The sequence below is a fragment of the Indicator indicator genome, chromosome 3 (assembly GCF_027791375.1).
Source record: "Indicator indicator isolate 239-I01 chromosome 3, UM_Iind_1.1, whole genome shotgun sequence".
In the NCBI taxonomy this organism is placed as follows: Eukaryota; Metazoa; Chordata; class Aves; order Piciformes; family Indicatoridae; genus Indicator; species Indicator indicator.
Window position 1 is genome coordinate 22,654,136 of NC_072012.1, and position 17,900 is coordinate 22,672,035.

The following is a 17,900-nucleotide window of genomic DNA, read 5'->3' on the forward strand; positions in this document are numbered from 1 at the left end:
GCACCCAGCCACTCCGCGCCTCGGTCGGCTGAGTGACACCCGCTCTGCCCAGTGGACTAAGAGACAGCCGCAGCGGGTGGGCGCATGGCGGCGGTGCCCGCCCCATCGGAGCCGGTGCGAGTGGGGCGTGGAGCTCCCACCTCCGGAGCGTGGCTGCGCGGGATTAGCGGGCCGCTCCGTAACCTCGGCTCGCCAGGGCGAAAGGAGAGCGCTATGCTGCTGCACCTGGTAGCCGAGTTTGACCTGCAGAGGGATGTGGTTCCCTGGCTGGTGACACGGGGCTGGGCCGCGGCTCTAGGTAACGGCGCGGCGGGTGGTGCTGCGCCGGCGGGCTCCGCTGCCCCGGGGCCTCCTGCTCCCGAGCTCCCCAGGGAAGACCGAAGACAGTCCCCTTCCCCTCTCCGCCCGCTCATTCCCGGTTGCCCCCATGCGCTGCCTTCGGCGGACAGAGAAGTGGGCCTGAAGCGAGACCCGCTGTGTGCTTCCAGTCAGGGCCGCGCCACCTCTGGCCACGGCACAGGGGCGGGGAGGGTCGAGGTGTGTGGGGGGGCGAGGGTAGTGGCGCGTTGTCGGCAGGCTGCGGGGAGCGGCCGCTGGCCCCTTGTCGGTGGGGCCCCAGTGCAGCGAGCTCTGGCCTCCCCCCTACTCTGCGTCCGCAGCGGAGCACGTCTCTCGGCTGCCTGTGGCGGAATACTTCAGTTGGACAGCTTTGATGTCTCCAAGGCATTTTGTGTGTCTGCAACATTCTTTCTTCTGCTTCTTCACGCTTCTTTTATTTTTCCCCAAAAAAAGACTTTTAGTTTGACACTCTCTGCCACGCTACTGTCCTTTCTGAGAGGGGAAAGAAAACCCAACAAACCACAAACGCTTTGTCTACGTGATAAATGGGTGCTAGTTAAAATTAGACAAGCATTAGCTCTCAGTGTAGCAAGGGCCTGATGTAGTGGTTGGAAACACAGAATGACCCTTCTTGTATTCTTAGCCCTCTGGGTTTCTGGTTGTGTTTGTTCTCATTCATCTTCAGGGCAGCAAGCTCAGTTCTGCTTATCGGAAACTAGTGGAAAAAAAAAATTATTGCTTCAGTACAAGTAGATGGTTGTTGATGCACTGTTAGATGAACTGGAAACCTTGGCACCTTTGATTGCTATTAATTAACTCATTTAACTTGCTTCCCTCATTGACGGGCTGTTATCAAATAGCTTAATAAGCACTTGTTTGGTGGTAAACCAGAGAGCAACAGCTTTTTTTGGTTTTATAGAAGAAAATTTTTACCAAGCCATCATTTATCTGTTAACGCCAGATAGTTTGCTGAACAACAGTTGAATACTGCTTGAGATAAAATTCTCAAATTCTCCATGCATAATCAATTAATCTAGGAATTTATGAATTCATCTGTGATGAATTCAATGAGTCAGTCTTTGTGTTTATGTCATCACAATCTCAAAATGGTGCTGACTTGGGAAAGGGACAACTGCATTCAGCTTTTTAAATATATAGCCTCTTTATTCAGTAACTGACCCTGGTAAGGTACATCTGATCAGAAACCAATATTGCTGTATTACATCTGAACTTTTGTCTGTGTGTAATGACTTTCCCCTGATGTAGTGCAGTTATATGGGGAATATGAAGGTGGCAGGTAGGGTTTGAAAAGATTCATTTAAACATCGAATAAATACCTATTCACAGAAAGCAAATAATTAGGAGTCATGGTACTTTTGTGTCAGTGGTTTCAGATGCTGCAGTTTTTTGTATTTATAATTGTCTTGCCTGAACCTTTGACAGTGTGTGAGAATTTCAAATTGTGTGAGAGCTGGGAGTAGCTATGGGAGGGGAGCAGCATGTGAAGAGAACCAGCTTTGTTCTCTGTATTCCACTCATTTTTGTATGAGCTGCTTATAATCGCCTTCAGGAAATCAAACACTGCATTCTCCTGAGTATGTTGGTAAGTATTGTTTGCTTGGCAGACGGGTTGGGTTGGTTCTTTTGCAACTGTTCTTCTGTTGGTCTCAGTTTTGGGGACAAGGAAGAAGTGATTCTACACCTCAAGTTTTACTGCAGAGATGATTGCCACTTTTGCTTTGGCTCCACATTCCCACCCACGATATTCAGTGACATGAAACTCACTTCTAACTGAACTACTGCGGTTCCATGTCACTCCATGGCTTTTTCAAAACCTTTAACATCTCTGTGCGAGCTGATACAGAAATTCATTGGCAGGGAGCTTTCTTGTGGACCTAAATGTTCTGAGGAAGTATTGTACAATAGAGAAGTGTGAAGACAGTGTTCATCTTGAAAGTTTGAATGAGCATTAAAGTCTGGAAAGTTTCCAGAAACAGAAGAGCAGAATATGTGGTTATCTGAGACTTTCTCAGACATCACCACCTAGTCTTAAAGAAGTGGCATTGCAGTGTACTTTGAGCTGAAGCCAGCAGAAAGTGATGTATTAAATGTATGCTAAGGATTTTTGTTGTCTTCCCCCAGCAAAAAACAATTTTTTTTCCTTCTGATAGTACTTGGAAAAAGTGTTTTGTTTTGTTTTTTCACAGCACTGTGAGTTGTACAAGCCAGTTTATGCTTGTGAAAAGACGTTTCACATCTGTCTGTTCTGCATTGGTTCATGATATCTGCAAGTCAGTGGCACCAAACTTGACTGAATGCTTGCGCAGAGTTGTATAGAATTCTTTTTGTTGCTGCTGACTGAACTACTGGCTACTTTTATCTTAAACCTAGGACTATTCATGCAGCTGTCAACCTTATCAGGGACAAAATTCCCACTTTCAGTGAGAATTCTATCTGACATGAAGGCATTTTTGAAGGCTACAGCAATTAGAAAACAGAAAAGCAGCATCAGGAAAGCATGCACTTTGGTCATCTTTAGTATTACTTATATTTTTTGTTCCTGGTGTTTTCCTTTACTTTTTAGTTTGTGTTGTGCTGTCTGGGTGTGCTCTTTTCTTTCTGTATCCATTCTAGGCTCCTGCTCATATATTTCCTTTTTAACCCTACTACTTCATTCACACCCCACATCACATCTCTTGTCCTCTGTTTCTTAATTCCCTTGTACCTGTATGTAGTGTGTTGCATATGTATACACATAATGCCAAATCTTGTGGTTCCTGGGGTGGGTGGGGATGGGAAGGACTGTGTTGTTGGAGGGCTAACCTCTGATGTTTATTTCCTAGCAGTTCTTTGGGAGGTTGAAGTGGCAGGTGGGAGCAAGTGACACTTTTCCTCAGGCTAGTTCTGTCTCCCTGTATTGTTCTGAGGTTTGAAGTGCTTAACTGCTTGAATCCTATGTTGTATGTAATGGTTAGATGCAATTCTTTTTTTTCTGTGAATGGAAGATGGCAAAAAAAACACTTTCCATTTTCATCACAAAATGTAGTGGCCATTAGAATCATAAGTAAGAGTTTACATAAATATTTTTTCCTGTGTGTTTTGAAACCCCTCAACTATTTTTGTGTCTGAGTTTATCATATTTAAATCATGGGGTAAGAAATATTCTCCCTCTCCTTTCAGAAGGCAGCGATTTTGGCATGTATGAAGAATTATTTATATATAAAAGAGTAGCTAGTATCTATGCTTGAAGTGTGCATAAATTATATGGCTGTGATGGGTTGAAAATTCCCCCCCCAAACCAGCTCAAATGAAAATCCTGTGCCTTGTGGTGCTTATCATTTCAGATACTTCTGGGAGGCCACCAGCACTCTACATTGTAAATGTTGAGAGAAATGGAAAAATTATTTATACCTGGAAGGTAAGGTTGTCTTGGAATGAAGCAGAAAAGAAGCTCCTGTTGTAGTCAGTAGGGATCTGGTTAAAACAGTTGGTAGACTTTAGAGAACTGGCCACTTGTGACCTCTATTTTGAGAGGAGATGTGTGGGGTGGAGGAGGTGGACAAATACCTGCTAGAGTCCATTTTCAGAGTAGGCCAGTGATTCTGAGGAGGATTTAGACACCTGGGCTTAGTTCCCTGAATCTAGGGATAAAGGCTGCATGGGAAGCCACTAAAAATGTTCATTGTAGTTTCTCTTTCCTAATTTTGGGAATAAAGGTGACCCCTGCAGACTGTGTGGTAGGAATGTCTGGATGACAAAACCTGAGAATTGGAATTATCAAACTGCACAACCATGCTGCAGCTTGCACTTCTCAAATGTCATCTTGAGATGCTGTGCTGCTTCTTTTTGTGTTCTTTGACCATGATAAAGTAGTCCGATCTTTTTCTCCTGAGGGATTCAGCCTGCTAAAGAACCAGCATCTATTCTTCTGTTGGGAAGGATGCTGACATCTTGTTTGCTTCTGCTGTAAATCAAATGTCTCTTCAGGTGGTATTACACAAAGTATATGACACTTCTCCCAGAGAGAAATTGTTCATAGTGTGACACACACTTGTTTCTTGGATCAAGAAAAATTCTGCTCATCAGGTGAAATCGTCAGTACTCACTGAGGTTCTGTTGATGTCAGTGGGAGTCAACACATCCATGCTTGTCTGGGTGCATGAAGAGAGCATGGGAGTATGCCTGCCCCAAGGCTCATGTTAGTCTGGGTGGCTTTATACTGGTAGGAGCATGTGTGATGGCCAGGCCGTGGCTGCATAGAACTCACCCGGTGTCCTGAACACGCTGGGTCTTGAGCTGCTGGTGCTATGCCTTTTGTGATGTCCTTTGTTAAATTAGTTATGCCTGTGCCAGCTGCACTCACACCTTGGGACTGTGATGCCTTAAAGCAGGACAATTTTTTTTTTTCTCAAGGACAGAATGCTAAAACTCAGCAAGTGTTGTGTATATGCCTCTCTTTTTCCACTTCACTACTGATTTAAGGATTCCAAGTGTTTCATTTTCTGAAGCACTACATCAGCAGTGTGTGGGTATAGTTCTGTGCTTTTGGAATTTAGTGTAAGCTTTTTAGAGGAGCATCCATTCATGTTTACATAGAATAAAAAGTTCTTGCTGTATGTGCCTTGGCAAATGAAAAGCAAGTTTAGGTCCAAATTTAACACTTTTAAACTTTTACAAACTTGTTCTAAACCACAAGTATTTGTGCTTTGGTGTTGGCTGCTAATATTCATTATCATGCTGGAAAGCTTACCTGAGAAGAAGAGGCTGCTGTCTCTATGGAATTGAGACGCTAATATATATATATTTTTTTTCTTTCTCTCCCTCCCCGCTTTATAATAAACTATCTATCACTAATGAATCACTCGCAAGACTCAGCTGAGTCTGTAAGACTTCCCTGTGGGTTTTACAGCAGACAACTTTAGCCCATGACCTTATCAGTGACGACAGTGCTCAAGCAAGGATGGAAACTGAATTGAACTGCCCTGGCTTGTTTCCTAAAGCATACAAATACAAAACACCCTTTGTTTGCTGAGTGGAAGGAAGTCAAGTACATTCTGCATGAAGCCAGGGAAGGTGGAGAGTAAGCCTTATTTTTAAGCTCATTTTAGAGTATTGCATTGTGCTGTAGTTTAGACAGCATCTCTTTTGTAACACTGATAGTGTAAAGGAAGATAATTTTTTTCTAGTGTCAGCACTCCTGTTTTGCAAGGCAAGACAAGAATCTTTAAACATGAACAAAAGCATTTCAGCTTATGCACAGACATGGGCACTAGCGGAGTGCTGTTGCCAACCTTGTAAAGTATATTTTTCTGTGCTACGTGCAGAGGATGTTAGCATTTCAGACACACTTGGAAAGGATAGTTTTTTGTGAAATCACTTGCTTAACTTTCAATTAGGAGGCCTGAAGCCTCCGTCTTAATATAAAGACATTTTGTTTTCCTTATTTAAATGTGAAATCAAAGACTTTTGTGTTTACCACAACAATAATGAGACAGTCAGAAACAGACCCCTTAGGAAGAGAATATTCAGGCATTTAATTTCACAAGGTGGGGTGCCTTAACTTTGTAAATAACCACAGATTTCTCCCCTCTCCCCCCAAGCTGTAGTTAAAAACAATGATGCTTACTGTTTGGGTACAAGCTTATGTAGCTGGATTTCATTTCAACTGTTGAGCAATTTAGTGCCTCTACCTAGAGTACATTACCTGACTTCAGCTTGATTTGATACACAATATATGCTGCCAAGCAGAACTTATTCTAATTTTTTTGTATTTAAAAAAATATTTTTTGTATTTAAAAAAAATAGATAATTTAAAGCATAGTAAAAACTACCAAGAAGAAAAGTTTTTATTTGTATTATTCTAGGAGTACCCCTAAGAAATCATTGTATGTTATAATCCGCAAGCTAGAAAGGATGTGTATTATATTTCTTCCCAAAGGCAGGAGCCTAATGGTGTCATAGAATCATAGAATTGCTAGGGTTGGAAGGGACCTCAAGGATCAACTGTCTGAGCTTGTGAAATACATTTAGCTTTCTGGCAATCATTTCCTAAGGCAAAGTTGAAATCCCTTTTTTCCAGCCTACAGCCAGGTCACTGGAAGCTGTGTTTGGTGATGTTTGATGTTTCTGTGCTCCCTGTTGGAGCAGTGACCCATGAGTTGGTGAGGTTTGGAATACCACCCCCTCTTTCATTCTTATGCAGACATCTGGCCCTACTGCCTAGAATTAAAACCAATTTAGAACCAAAGGGAGAGAGACGCGCTTGGCTTATGCATTGGATCATGGGCTGTGGACTGGCCACGTTTCAGCTTTATTCCATGTGTCAGTTCTAAACGTTAAAAAAAACAAAACAAAACAAAACAAACCCAACTTTGTTCCTTTCTTAGCATTAGATAATTAGCTGCCTGTGTAGGACAGGGAAGTATGTAAGATGTATGTCAACAGGAGCGGGGAAGAGGAGAGGTAGACAGGAGAAAAAAACAACCCCAGTGTTTAACTTTGTATGTATTTACATTGCCAGTGCTAATTTGTGTTCATCCACAGGGAAATCAGCAAAATACTCACATTGGATTGTATGATCTTCACACTAAACAAAATGAGGTGAGAGCAACACCAGGGCTTTCTCTGGTGCAGACAGTGCTGTGTTGTTTCAGGGTTTGATGTCTTACAACACAGTCTGTTATGACCTTAAGGAGTAGATGTCTTTGAAATGGATGGGAGACCAGAGAATGTATTTGAGTGATGTTCATTAGTATTAAGATGCAGAACATCGAATGACTTACGAGCAGTAAGGCATCATGGCTGCAATCTTGATTTCTAAAGAGCCAACCCAAATCCTTTCCACTCCTTTTCATGCTGAACATGTGTGCTAGGAAGTAACTGTTTTGCCCTTTTGTTTTTTCATGTGGGCAACCTCAGTCTGTTTGGTGCTACCATTTGTTAAATACTCTAAACCTTAATGTATTGCAAGTCAGTGGTTGGAATGATCTGATAGGATTCTGAAAACATATGCACTCTCTTCCCAGGTAAGGAGAATCCAGTGCTTTCATTTGTTCCTTAAAAAACCTAAAAACTTAATTACAGTCAGCTTATTGTTATGGTACTGGAAGCAGAACTTAAGTGCTTATTTTCTCCTGGTTTTTGTTTGTTTGTTTGGCTGTTGTTTGGCCCATAACAATATTCACATAAAGGTCTGCTGTGCTGCTTTTGTGGCAACATAGAACCCAAAAGAACCACTAAGAAACAAACGGATGAGCAAAAAGAAGTTAAACAACTGAGGCTTGAAATATGATTGTTCTGGCTGTGAAACTATTTGCTTTAAACATAAAAATTCCGTACTGATCAGCAGTGCATTCCTCAGAAGGAGTAATGAGATGATTTTTCTTTATATAGCAAAAAGAGAAAAAAAATTGATAAGCATTAATGTGTTTCTTTCTAGCACCTCTATATGTTTGAGAAGGATCTACACATAATCAGTTGTTCGGTCAACAATGAAAGGACATTATTGGGTAAATATGTGTTTTATCATTACATGTGTTTGTGGCTTGGGAAATATGATGTGGTTTAGCAGGCCGATACATTTGGGTCTGTAATTACTTGGATCTGTTTTGACCCATATGTTGTCCACAGCAGTTTGTGTGGATCCATGATCAAGTAATAGGTAACATCGCAAAGACCCAGCTGTAATGATAGTGCTGGTTTACAACAATCCAAGATATGCTCACCCTTTGTTGACTTCCCCATCCTGCCTCCTACATCTAGAAGAGCTTTTGTTGTTCATTTAACAGAATGGTTTTGGTAAGAAAAAGTTTAATGCTTGCTATCCCAGAGTGTTTAGTAAGACAGGCATCAAAATGCATACTCACTGTGATTGTGTTGATCTGTGGGGTTTTTCTTCCCTTAGCGGTCAGCTTCCGTCAGTATACAGAGGAAGAAAGAGTAAGTCAGCTATTGCAGTCAGGTACTACAAGTGGTTTAATACTGTTAGAAATATTCTACCCTTTTGCTCCACCCCCCCCCTGTAATTTCTCTTTAGAAAATAGCATTTCATCTAAAATGTGTTCTTCTTGCAGTAACCAAGTATTTAACCTTGCTAATTGAAATTTGTCCCATTAATAATGTGAGAGTCCTGAAGGCTGTGGATTGCTGTGTTCGAGTACAGGTAATTTGTTCAACTAAATATGAAATCCTTTTCATGCACTGTGCTAGAGAGAAAGAGATTGAGTGCAGAAATATCTCATGTTCTCCTGCAGCTGTTACAGAGACAGTCTGTGCATGTTTCTTCATGGAATGAACAAAATGAGAAACTTCATAAAATATTGGATGTAGAATGTTTCTGAGATTCATTATTTCTCTTTAATCCCTCAAAGCTTGCAATTATAGTGGTTGGTGACTGCTAGTCTGCAGTAATAACTATTTTTTATTAATTAAATAGTGTTAGTATGTCTCTCAATTTAAGAATATGTAAATATCCAGCTATATCCCCCGCTCCCCTCTTTCAGCTAAGTGTTCTCAACTACTTTGGTTACTTACTTGCTTTTGTGGAACTTTATTCAGTTTCTTTACCCAGATGAAGGCAAAAGTGCTTCTACAGAAAGTCACCTCTTGCTAGTTTCAGAAGATAAATGTGAGTTAATATTTTGAAAATACCTTGTAGTTTTTACTTCAAGATGATCATTATAGATTATATTTTTGGTGGACTTTTACTGGAAAAAATACCCAACACAACACAGGAAAAAAAAGTGTGAGCTAGTTTAGGTATTCCATATGTCTTTCAAAACCTGGAAGATGACTGTTTTCAGTGTTGGGAAATGGCCATCTTTAGCTGCAATTTTTTGCTTGGTTCATGTGTTCGTCAATTATCTTTATTTCTAAAACAAGCTTCCTGTACAAATTCAGAGCAGATTGATTGGCTATGAGAGATGGATTGTGATTTAACATGTGACAAGTGGAATAAAATTAGGACAGTAGTTCCTTGGATACATCTATCTTTGCATGTTCATTCTAATGGGAGGGAATGGATGGGGGTAGACATTTGGAAAAGGCTGTTTATCCCTCTTGCTTTTCTCTTTTAGTATAAAGTAAGATTCCTTTTCCCATCCTTTTCAAGAAGCCCCTTTTCTCTGCTAAAGGTAGCTGGACTTAGGTGAGCAGAGTTCACCTCCTCATGCATTCAGATAGTGCTGGGAACTGTCAGAAACATTTTGCCATACACTAGGTGAATCTTGTACCCTGCACACAGGCAAACTGCCAGTAACTGTAGGAATTTTGTGGGGGAAAGGATTCTGAGATGATACTCATGCTAGGAAGTAAACCAGGGCTGTGATGGCAGTCTCAAGCACAGGCATGCAGTTCTGCGTGTTCTCTGTGTGTGCTCCCTGGCTTGGTTTCACATGTTTCAGTTAGCACCCTTTTCACTGGTGCTGTGCTGAAGTGGGCAGAGAACTGTTTCCATGAGGTGCTGTGGCTAAGACCATGCCTCGCCTCAGGAAAGGAAGTGAGTCTAGGGCTCTGCATAGTCACCTGTTCATATTTCACAGATTTCCTCTTAAACTGAGTTGAACTTTCCTGGCCCTAGTATATTCTTACAGCATTCTAAGAGGAGAGCTTGCTCAATAAGCTGTATAAAACCCTGTAAAAAGCTGTGCTTGTAATAATTTTTTTTTAAATACATTTTAAAGATATTGAACAATTTGGCATTCGTGTTGTTGCAGAAGAGGAACACAAAGTGGTAAGGCTTGAAAAATCTTGGCTTTTGAGGTTTTTTGCTTTAATTGAAAATTTAAACATGGAATTTTACCTAACTGATCCTGTAGTTTTATACTTGGGCAACACAAAGTGTGTTCAAGTATTGCTAGTATGGCAAGTTACACATCTAACCATAAGGCTAATTGAAAAACCTGCATAACGTGTAAGCTTTCGGAAAGGTACCTATTCTGTTGTTGGGGTTTCATTTTGTTTGCTGTGTATTTTAGAAGTTGTGAGTAAACATAGGGTATATACATTTTTAAACCATTAGAAATATTTGCACTCACCTTCCTAACTTTGCCCTTTGAGAGTCTGTGTGTCCCAGTAATGAATTAATTTAAAAATCACGCAAACAAAAGACATAAAACTTAGAACATCCACACTACCTGGAGTGTTTCTAATCCCCTTTGCCCCACATATCTTGGTTTTTTAACACGAATTTGTCATGAATCGTGTGTGTTTTGCTTAAAAGGTTTATTAATAAGTATAATTCCCATATAGCAAAGAATTACTTCATGAAAGCCAGTGTTTCACTTTATGGAGAAAAACGTAGCCTTGGAAGGAAAAAGTTAAGGCCCCGATTTTCAGTCACTTTGAGGTCTTTAATATTTGGTTTTGTTTCTTCCTAATGGTTAATGCGTCTGGTTCTGAACTGACTGTGGTATTTCACTCCTCTCCCCTTCTCTGTGCCATTTGTTTGTCTTTGCTTTATGCCTTTTCTGTCTCTGCTTTTCTCTTTAAAGCACAATTGTTACGGAACCCTATTTGACTACATCTACTGTTCTTTCTTTCCCTTCAGGTGATTCATAACTTAGGTCAGCTTCCAAGAGCCAGAGTAGCAGATGATGTCATTTGGGCGCAATGGGATATGATGGAACAAAGGCTCTTCTACATTGTTCCAAAGGTGAGATGAAAATCATTCTAGTACTTTTGTTGCTGCTTGTCTCATGATAATAAAGTTTTGAGTGTGTGGGGTAATAACAGCCTGAGTTTGTTTTTCAGTGTAGTAGGTCTTGTTCCTGTCTCAAATAACTCAAAGCAGAAGACAGACTTGCCTTAAGCTGTTTGTGTGTGGTGAATTGCAAGAATACTGGTGGTCTTAGTGCTTTCTCTAAAGAAGAGTTGGTTTGTTAGACGGTTTGGCTTTAAAAAAGTCTTTTATTCAACAGGACCTTAATCTGCCAAGAACTGGCGTGAGTATAATGCCTCTGTTCTAGGGAATTCCATGCAGAAAATATGGTGTACACAGACTTACTGAGTGACCAAACAAGGGCAGGTGCTTGGCTAGAAATAGTGAAACTCTTTGGCTTTCTTTTGTGGTTTTTTTGTTTGCTTGTTTGGTGTTTTTTTTGGGGGATTGTTTACACTTAATGTATTTTAGGTAAAAGAAAATTACTTTTTCTTAACGCTTCTTAGCCACCCAAAAATACAAGCATTAGGAAATAACAGGAAGTGAACTGTGATGAAGAAATGTCTTCTTGTTTTCATTTATGAACTGACTGAAATAAGAGACAGTTCCTTTTGTGATCTAGGTGCTTATGGAAAAGCTTTTTTCACTTTCTAGAGCTTGTGTGTGACATGTACATGCTGTACTTGAAGTGGGGGCCCACGCAATTAGAGATGATTGGTAGATAATGAACTGGGACCGGAAGGAAGCATGCCATAGTGCTATTGTGGGGGGTTATATGTGGGTTTTAAAGTCATCTTTTGTCCCCTAACTTCTGCACGTCTGTTGGCAAAGCTGGTTGAGTGTGGAGAGTGGTGTGGAGTATCCAGTCACTTTTCAGTCTCTATGATATGCTTTCAATTTTATCTTTTACAAAACACATCCTCTTCATTCCAGGAATCAAAGACCACTTTAAAATGTGTCCAGTTTTATCCTGATGAAAATTTTAACTCAATAGTAAGTCCTGAGTATTTTATTATGCAGTGATTTTGAGTGGGATGTAACTGTATGTTCCAGGCACTGATGGGAAGGTGTATTTCAGTGTCTTCTATTCTTGGAATTGTTGTAGAAGAAAGCTGTGTTTTGTTTTTCCTTTTTTTTTTTTTTCATTATTTATCCAAGAACATATTCAGTCACATTCAAAGTGCACCACAGTTAGGGAACTTAGGTAACTTCAGTGGAATTGCACAGATACTGACCTAGAAGTAAGTGACATCCATGACCTGATACTGATCTTAGACTCAAGTATTGAAAAGCAGGGTTATCAAATGCACTAAACAAAGAAGCAGTGTACAAATTTTGTGTTCCTTGTAAGCAAGACTGATTTGTTGTATGGAATATAAAAATTACAATTGCTGAATATGTAATTGTTACCAGACTTTTGCTCTAGTGCAGGAAGTTAAATATCTCACAAATGTTCGATTCTTTTAAAAAATAAAAATTTATGTTTTTTGGGGTGACTTATAAGGACTAGAGAAGGATAAATAAACTTTGTTAAAATCTCGAATCTCTTGAAATGTGAGTTTGGCATATTTTACTGGTCTAGAATATGAATCGGAGTGTACTGACCTCACTAAACAGATTTATTTTGGTTAACAGCTGGAATCACACCTGGATATTTCTATAAATGACACACAATTAAAGTAAGGGCTTTTTTTAATGTTTTGTTTTGCTTTCCTTTTAATATATAGGATAATGTTTTACCAGCCTAAGTAACATTTGTCCAAACCACAGCATCTTTATTTGCAGTTGCCTCCATCGTACCAGAACATAAGAATAACATGAACACTGTGTCCAAACTTCTCATTCCTCTCATTTTCATTGGAGTCAACTGTAAAATGGAATGTAATCTTTGACTGCTTATTAAAAAAAAAGAATTTGTCCAAAGAGCTAGCTCTAGGTTAAACCATCCCTTCCCTGAGCTTTCTGTACCTATTTAAACTAATTTGTCTTAATCTTGGACATGTTGTACTGGTGATGTCAAATTCCCTGTCAAGGGAAGCTCTTAGTTTTTAATTGCTGCTCCATGTTTTACTGGACAGTTAGCCAGACCAGTAGCTTCTTTTTATATCCTGTGAAACACTGCCTGGATTCTTTTCTCCTCTGTCATGCTGTTTCCAGGCAGCCTGTACTTTGAGAGGCTAAGATTTGTCTGATTCTAGCTGTGTGTACCCTGACTGTGTCTGAGCTTGTCTCCTTAAGGCTGTCTTTTAGTTGAGGAAAAACTAGTCAGGATGGTCTGACTTTCAGCCATAATTCATCTTACCTTCACCTATCTTAAATTAGTTGAATTTATATTTGAAAAGGACCTGTTCTCTTTGTGAACAAAAAAGCTACTAGATCAGATATTGATAACTGAAGGGAGTCAAGTTCCACCCTGCCAGAAGTGTCTCTTGGAATGTCTCAGTGCTATGCAGAAGGCTCAGCGTGCTGCTGCACATGTAGGTTGCCCTAAAAGGGCAGTGCATCCCCTTGCAGTTAGTACTGAAAAAATCAAAGTCTTGTAAGAGTGCTGTAATTTTAGTTTTTTTTCAAAATTATTGCAGAAGACCTGGGGAAAAATCCCTACATGATCAAAATGTTTTCTGGAGAAAACCCAAACCAAATGAAAACGCCACCATTAAAGAAGCCAGAGCAGAATGACTACAGTCTTCTGTTGCAGGACTTGTAGATTAAAAGATAAACAAAACCACGAAAGCACAAATAGTACACTACTGAAACATGCCATGGTCTAACAAGTTCCATGTGAGTGTGATTTATGTGCTTTCCTTTTTGAGTATTTTTGTTGAAATTAGTGTGTCTAATTGCAGATTAAAATGTAGCTTTACAAGAATAAGGATGGTAGAGTTATGAGGGAAAGTCTTGAAGTTCTCTGGTGTGATGAATTTTTGGATTTGCAGTACTTCATCAGAGCATTGACTTCAGAGGACAGGAATGGTTGGTCAGTGCTACAGTAGGTGAAGATGATGCTTGCAGGCATAATCCAAATTGTTGTTTCTGACAGTGTGCAATCAGGATTCTCTTTTCTAACATCATTGAGTGGACTGGTTAAAGCTTAATTTAACTTGAATTAGAGAGCATCTGATTATAATTAAATTAGTATGTTTTGATTACATAGTGACTGTTCTCCAGATCTTTGTTTGATGGACAAGAGATTTATTTAATGATCTTTCTTTGCCTGTAGACTTGTGAATTTTGGATACGATCACTGTGAAGAACAAGATGTGGCATCTAAATCTTTGAATCTTCAGGTTTTTACAAGTAAAGCAGGTAATGAATAAGTATGGGTATTGGCAAAATGATTTCCACTAGTAATTAGCATCAGTATAATCAAAATTGATCACTAGTTTTTTGGTAAGACAGATCTGTGTTTCTGTGGTTTTGGGGTTTTTTTGGGTTTGTTTTTTTGTATGTGTGAGGTTGTTGGTTTGGGTTTTTTTTTTTTCCCTTTAGAGTATGCATGACAGGTAACTGTGAGGAGAGGGAGAAGGCAATTGTGCATATTTCATGGGAGTGATTTAATGTTAATGCTGAGCAAAAATGTGTTAGCAATAAAATTCAAGGACATTTTGTTGTCTGAGTATCTGCCATAGTATATGGCAGTGTTAGCAGAGTGGACATGTGCAAACGGCGCATGTGCAATACAGGTTCTGAAAGCTTCATGTTGCTGTTAGCGTGTGACACTTAGTCCAAGTATGTGATACTTAAAGGTTTAGTATATGTATGGTTTCTGAAACTTAAAAATGTTCCTTAGACCTTTAGGATTTAGGAGTCCCTCTGCATCCTAACGTATGCCACGAGCTTGCCTTTTTTTTTTTTTTTTTTAATAAAAACTGGTCTCAAGAGGCATCTGTTCATCACAGATGCCTGCATTTTCAGCTTCTAAATTAGACCATACCGCCAAGCAGAGATGGATCTGATTAACCTTGGAATAGGCTACAGAGTTGTGTAGGGATGTGATGTGTTGCAGAAGTGGCTTTGCATCTCTTAAGGAGTGCTGTATGCACACAAGTATGCTGAGGTATGTGCCCGTTGCCTTGAACTGACCATCAATGCAAGCCAAGTGAAGTACAGTTTCCTTACCCAAACTTTTCTTATCAAGGCAAACACCACACTTAAAAAGGTTAGAGGGAAGGAATCAGAAATGAGGGAAAGCCAAGTTTCTGTCTACTATATATGGATTAGGCCACTTTTTCTCTGGTAGCAAGACAATTTCTTACATAAATAGTGTGTCCAATAATGGTAAATTTATATATTTGTTTCTTTTTAAGCCTATACTTCCCTAGGGTTTGTTCAGATTGAAGTATCTCCTTCTAGTTTAGGATGGAATTCAGTCTTCCTCCAGCCAGACTGATGTTTGGTTACCCTGAAGTAAAAATGTTTTCCATCTGGTAACAGTGTTGAGATCCTGCACGGAACCTTTCACATGCAGTTTTCATTGCACTTACTGTAAATACATAATTTGACAATTACTAAATGAGATTATTGTATGTGGCTTTTCAGTGGGTGTTGTTTGAAAATGAGGATTACTTTGTACAGCTCATTTTCAGTAACCAGTAGTTTAGAGCAAATGGTTTTGATTGTAAAACCATATCTAGTTGTCAAAGAACGCTGTGGGCAGTAACACTGAAGTTCCCTCTTGTACCTCTTGTTTGTGGTGATTTACAAAGCTGGACTCCAAGCTCTCTGGGGCACAGACTGTGCCTTCAGTGAAACCACTAGCATGCCTCAGATGCTAATGCCAATATCCCTTTTTGTATCGTTCAGACATCTCTGTCAAAGAATAATTGGCATAACTTCAAAATGGAATATTCCATGCAATTTCCCATTTAATAAAGCTGTTAGTGGCTGCTGCCAGTCTGAACTCTGAATTAAATCACTCTTCCTTTCTCAGACTTCCGCAGCAGAAGAAAAGTAGCCCTGTTCCTTATACCCAGCACAGACAAAATGTCTGCCTATATACTTTTAGATTAGCTGAGCTCAAGCAGTTCTTGTCTCAGAATTAACTTCAAGTCCAGAAATCAGTAGTTATTTAAACAGCACTCAGCTGTTACCTTTTCTTTTATTGCTTGTGAATGACTTTTTGGTTAAATTTGCTCAAAATGCAGACAAGTTAAATCAACCCTGTCTTACCATTGGCTAACTTGATCTGCCTGAAAGTTAAGCATCTGGACTATATAGAGAGAAATGGGCATCTTCAGAGCGTGATTGCTACTGTCCATATTTCTTCATTTGCTGTATAGGAGTCTAAAGGAGAGATGCTTGGATGGCTGAAGTTAGGTGAGGCAAGTCAATGCTAAGCCAGTACAACTAGGCAAAACACCCTGGTGCAGTCTTGTTTGAGTTGTGACACTTGGATACCATGTTGATATGTTGGTACTGCCTTATGTCTTATGCTTCTGTATGAACAGAAATGAGAAATTTGAAGTTCAGGTTTCCTAGGGAAAATTTCATCTCCTTGGGTAACTGTTAGAGTTTCAGTGGTATTCTATCAAGTGGCAGAGCTGCACTTGTTTCCCTAATTCTGCTGAATGCAGTAATTCACTGTTGGCTCGTATGAGTAGAACTTAATTTATAAATGCTTCCTGTTGTTCACTTTGTTGTGATTGAGATCCTTTTCTCCCCTTTTATTTCTGAAGAGTCCATCCAAATATATCTTCATGTGAGTCTTCTCACCTGCTAGCATTCAATTACAGCTCTTACTGTTTGCAAATTGCTTTGAAATGGGTAGTGTACAAGACCTAGTGCTTCCTATGCGTGAAACACTTAGGTGCCACAGGATAACAAGCTTTCCTTGCATCAGTGCAACACAGCTCTATTTTGCAGAGGGCACTGAGATGGATAAGAAAGGAATTTCTCTTCTATTCTCAGTCTCTGGCTGCTCTGAAGGGATTGTCCAGCTGCTATCAGGTGTAACATTTCTTGGATGCTCACTGATCTGAGACTCATGTTTCTATCTGTATTAATAAAGCACTATTTGGTATTTTCTATTGGTTTTACTTCAGTTTGTTGACATTTGGACCAGAGTCCTAGTGTTGAAAAAATGCATGTCCTATTAATAGTCTCCCATAGGCACTGTTGGTGTGATCAGCATGCATTTGTTATACCCTGACACTCTGCTCTGAGTAGGCTCACTTGCATGTCGTGCAGTTTACAGCACAGTGCATACATGAGCTTCCAGCATACAAGAGAGAAAATCTGCAGTGCTGGAAGGGAGCTGTGGATAATAAACCAGCATTGTGGGTTGCTGGAGCTTTTCCAGTCTTCCTCATGAGGCCTGATGCTGCTACTTTAAAAATTATGCATGCTCTGAAAGATGCCAAGTACTCTGGCAAAATGCCTTGGCTGTTGTTTAAGTCACTCAAATATCTAAACAAAACTGCATCAGACAATGTCCAATTAGCTAGGATTAGTCTCTTTTGGGATGCACTGTTTACCTTCCCCAGAAGTGTGGAGTGCCCCAGCCACATCTGTGTGTCAACTATAGTAAATCCTTGTGGTCTGAAGTAGGAGGCATTTAACCAAGTAAAATCCTTGGTAGCTGTGCTTTTTTTTTTTTTGTACTTGTGCTTTTATTGTGCCTTTTTCTGTATATCTTGTATACATAAAGCTTCATTTTTTACAGAACACTATCTCTGTTAGCATTGCTCTTTTTTCTTTTTTCTTTTTTTTTTTTTTTAAATCCCTCCCTTTTCTAAGTGATAAACTTTCAATAAAGGTAACAGGTGAATAGTCATAGTTGTGGCTCAGCTTTCCCAACTGTACTGGGATAATGTGGTTTGTTAGCTGTTTCTAATGAGAGTGCTAGAGCAGCTTGCCAGAGCGTTGAAGTAAGTGGATTAAAGTTTTTCTAAGAGATGGAAGGAGT

The 17,900-nt window shown here is 39.8% G+C and overlaps 1 protein-coding gene across 1 annotated transcript in view; it reads left to right on the top strand.

The window, feature by feature from the left end:
- Positions 1-213: 213 nt before the first annotated feature.
- Positions 214-17,900, top strand: part of GSAP (gamma-secretase activating protein) — a 42,594-nt gene continuing 24,907 nt past the window's right edge. Inside the window, exons 1-12 of the mRNA XM_054399488.1 lie at positions 214-298; positions 3,684-3,757; positions 6,883-6,939; positions 7,778-7,847; positions 8,243-8,299; positions 8,412-8,500; positions 8,896-8,965; positions 10,020-10,069; positions 10,886-10,990; positions 11,930-11,989; positions 12,632-12,675; positions 14,217-14,302. Of these exons, the coding sequence (XP_054255463.1) occupies positions 214-298; positions 3,684-3,757; positions 6,883-6,939; positions 7,778-7,847; positions 8,243-8,299; positions 8,412-8,500; positions 8,896-8,965; positions 10,020-10,069; positions 10,886-10,990; positions 11,930-11,989; positions 12,632-12,675; positions 14,217-14,302 (847 nt within the window). The remainder of the gene's footprint in view (positions 299-3,683; positions 3,758-6,882; positions 6,940-7,777; positions 7,848-8,242; positions 8,300-8,411; positions 8,501-8,895; positions 8,966-10,019; positions 10,070-10,885; positions 10,991-11,929; positions 11,990-12,631; positions 12,676-14,216; positions 14,303-17,900) is intronic.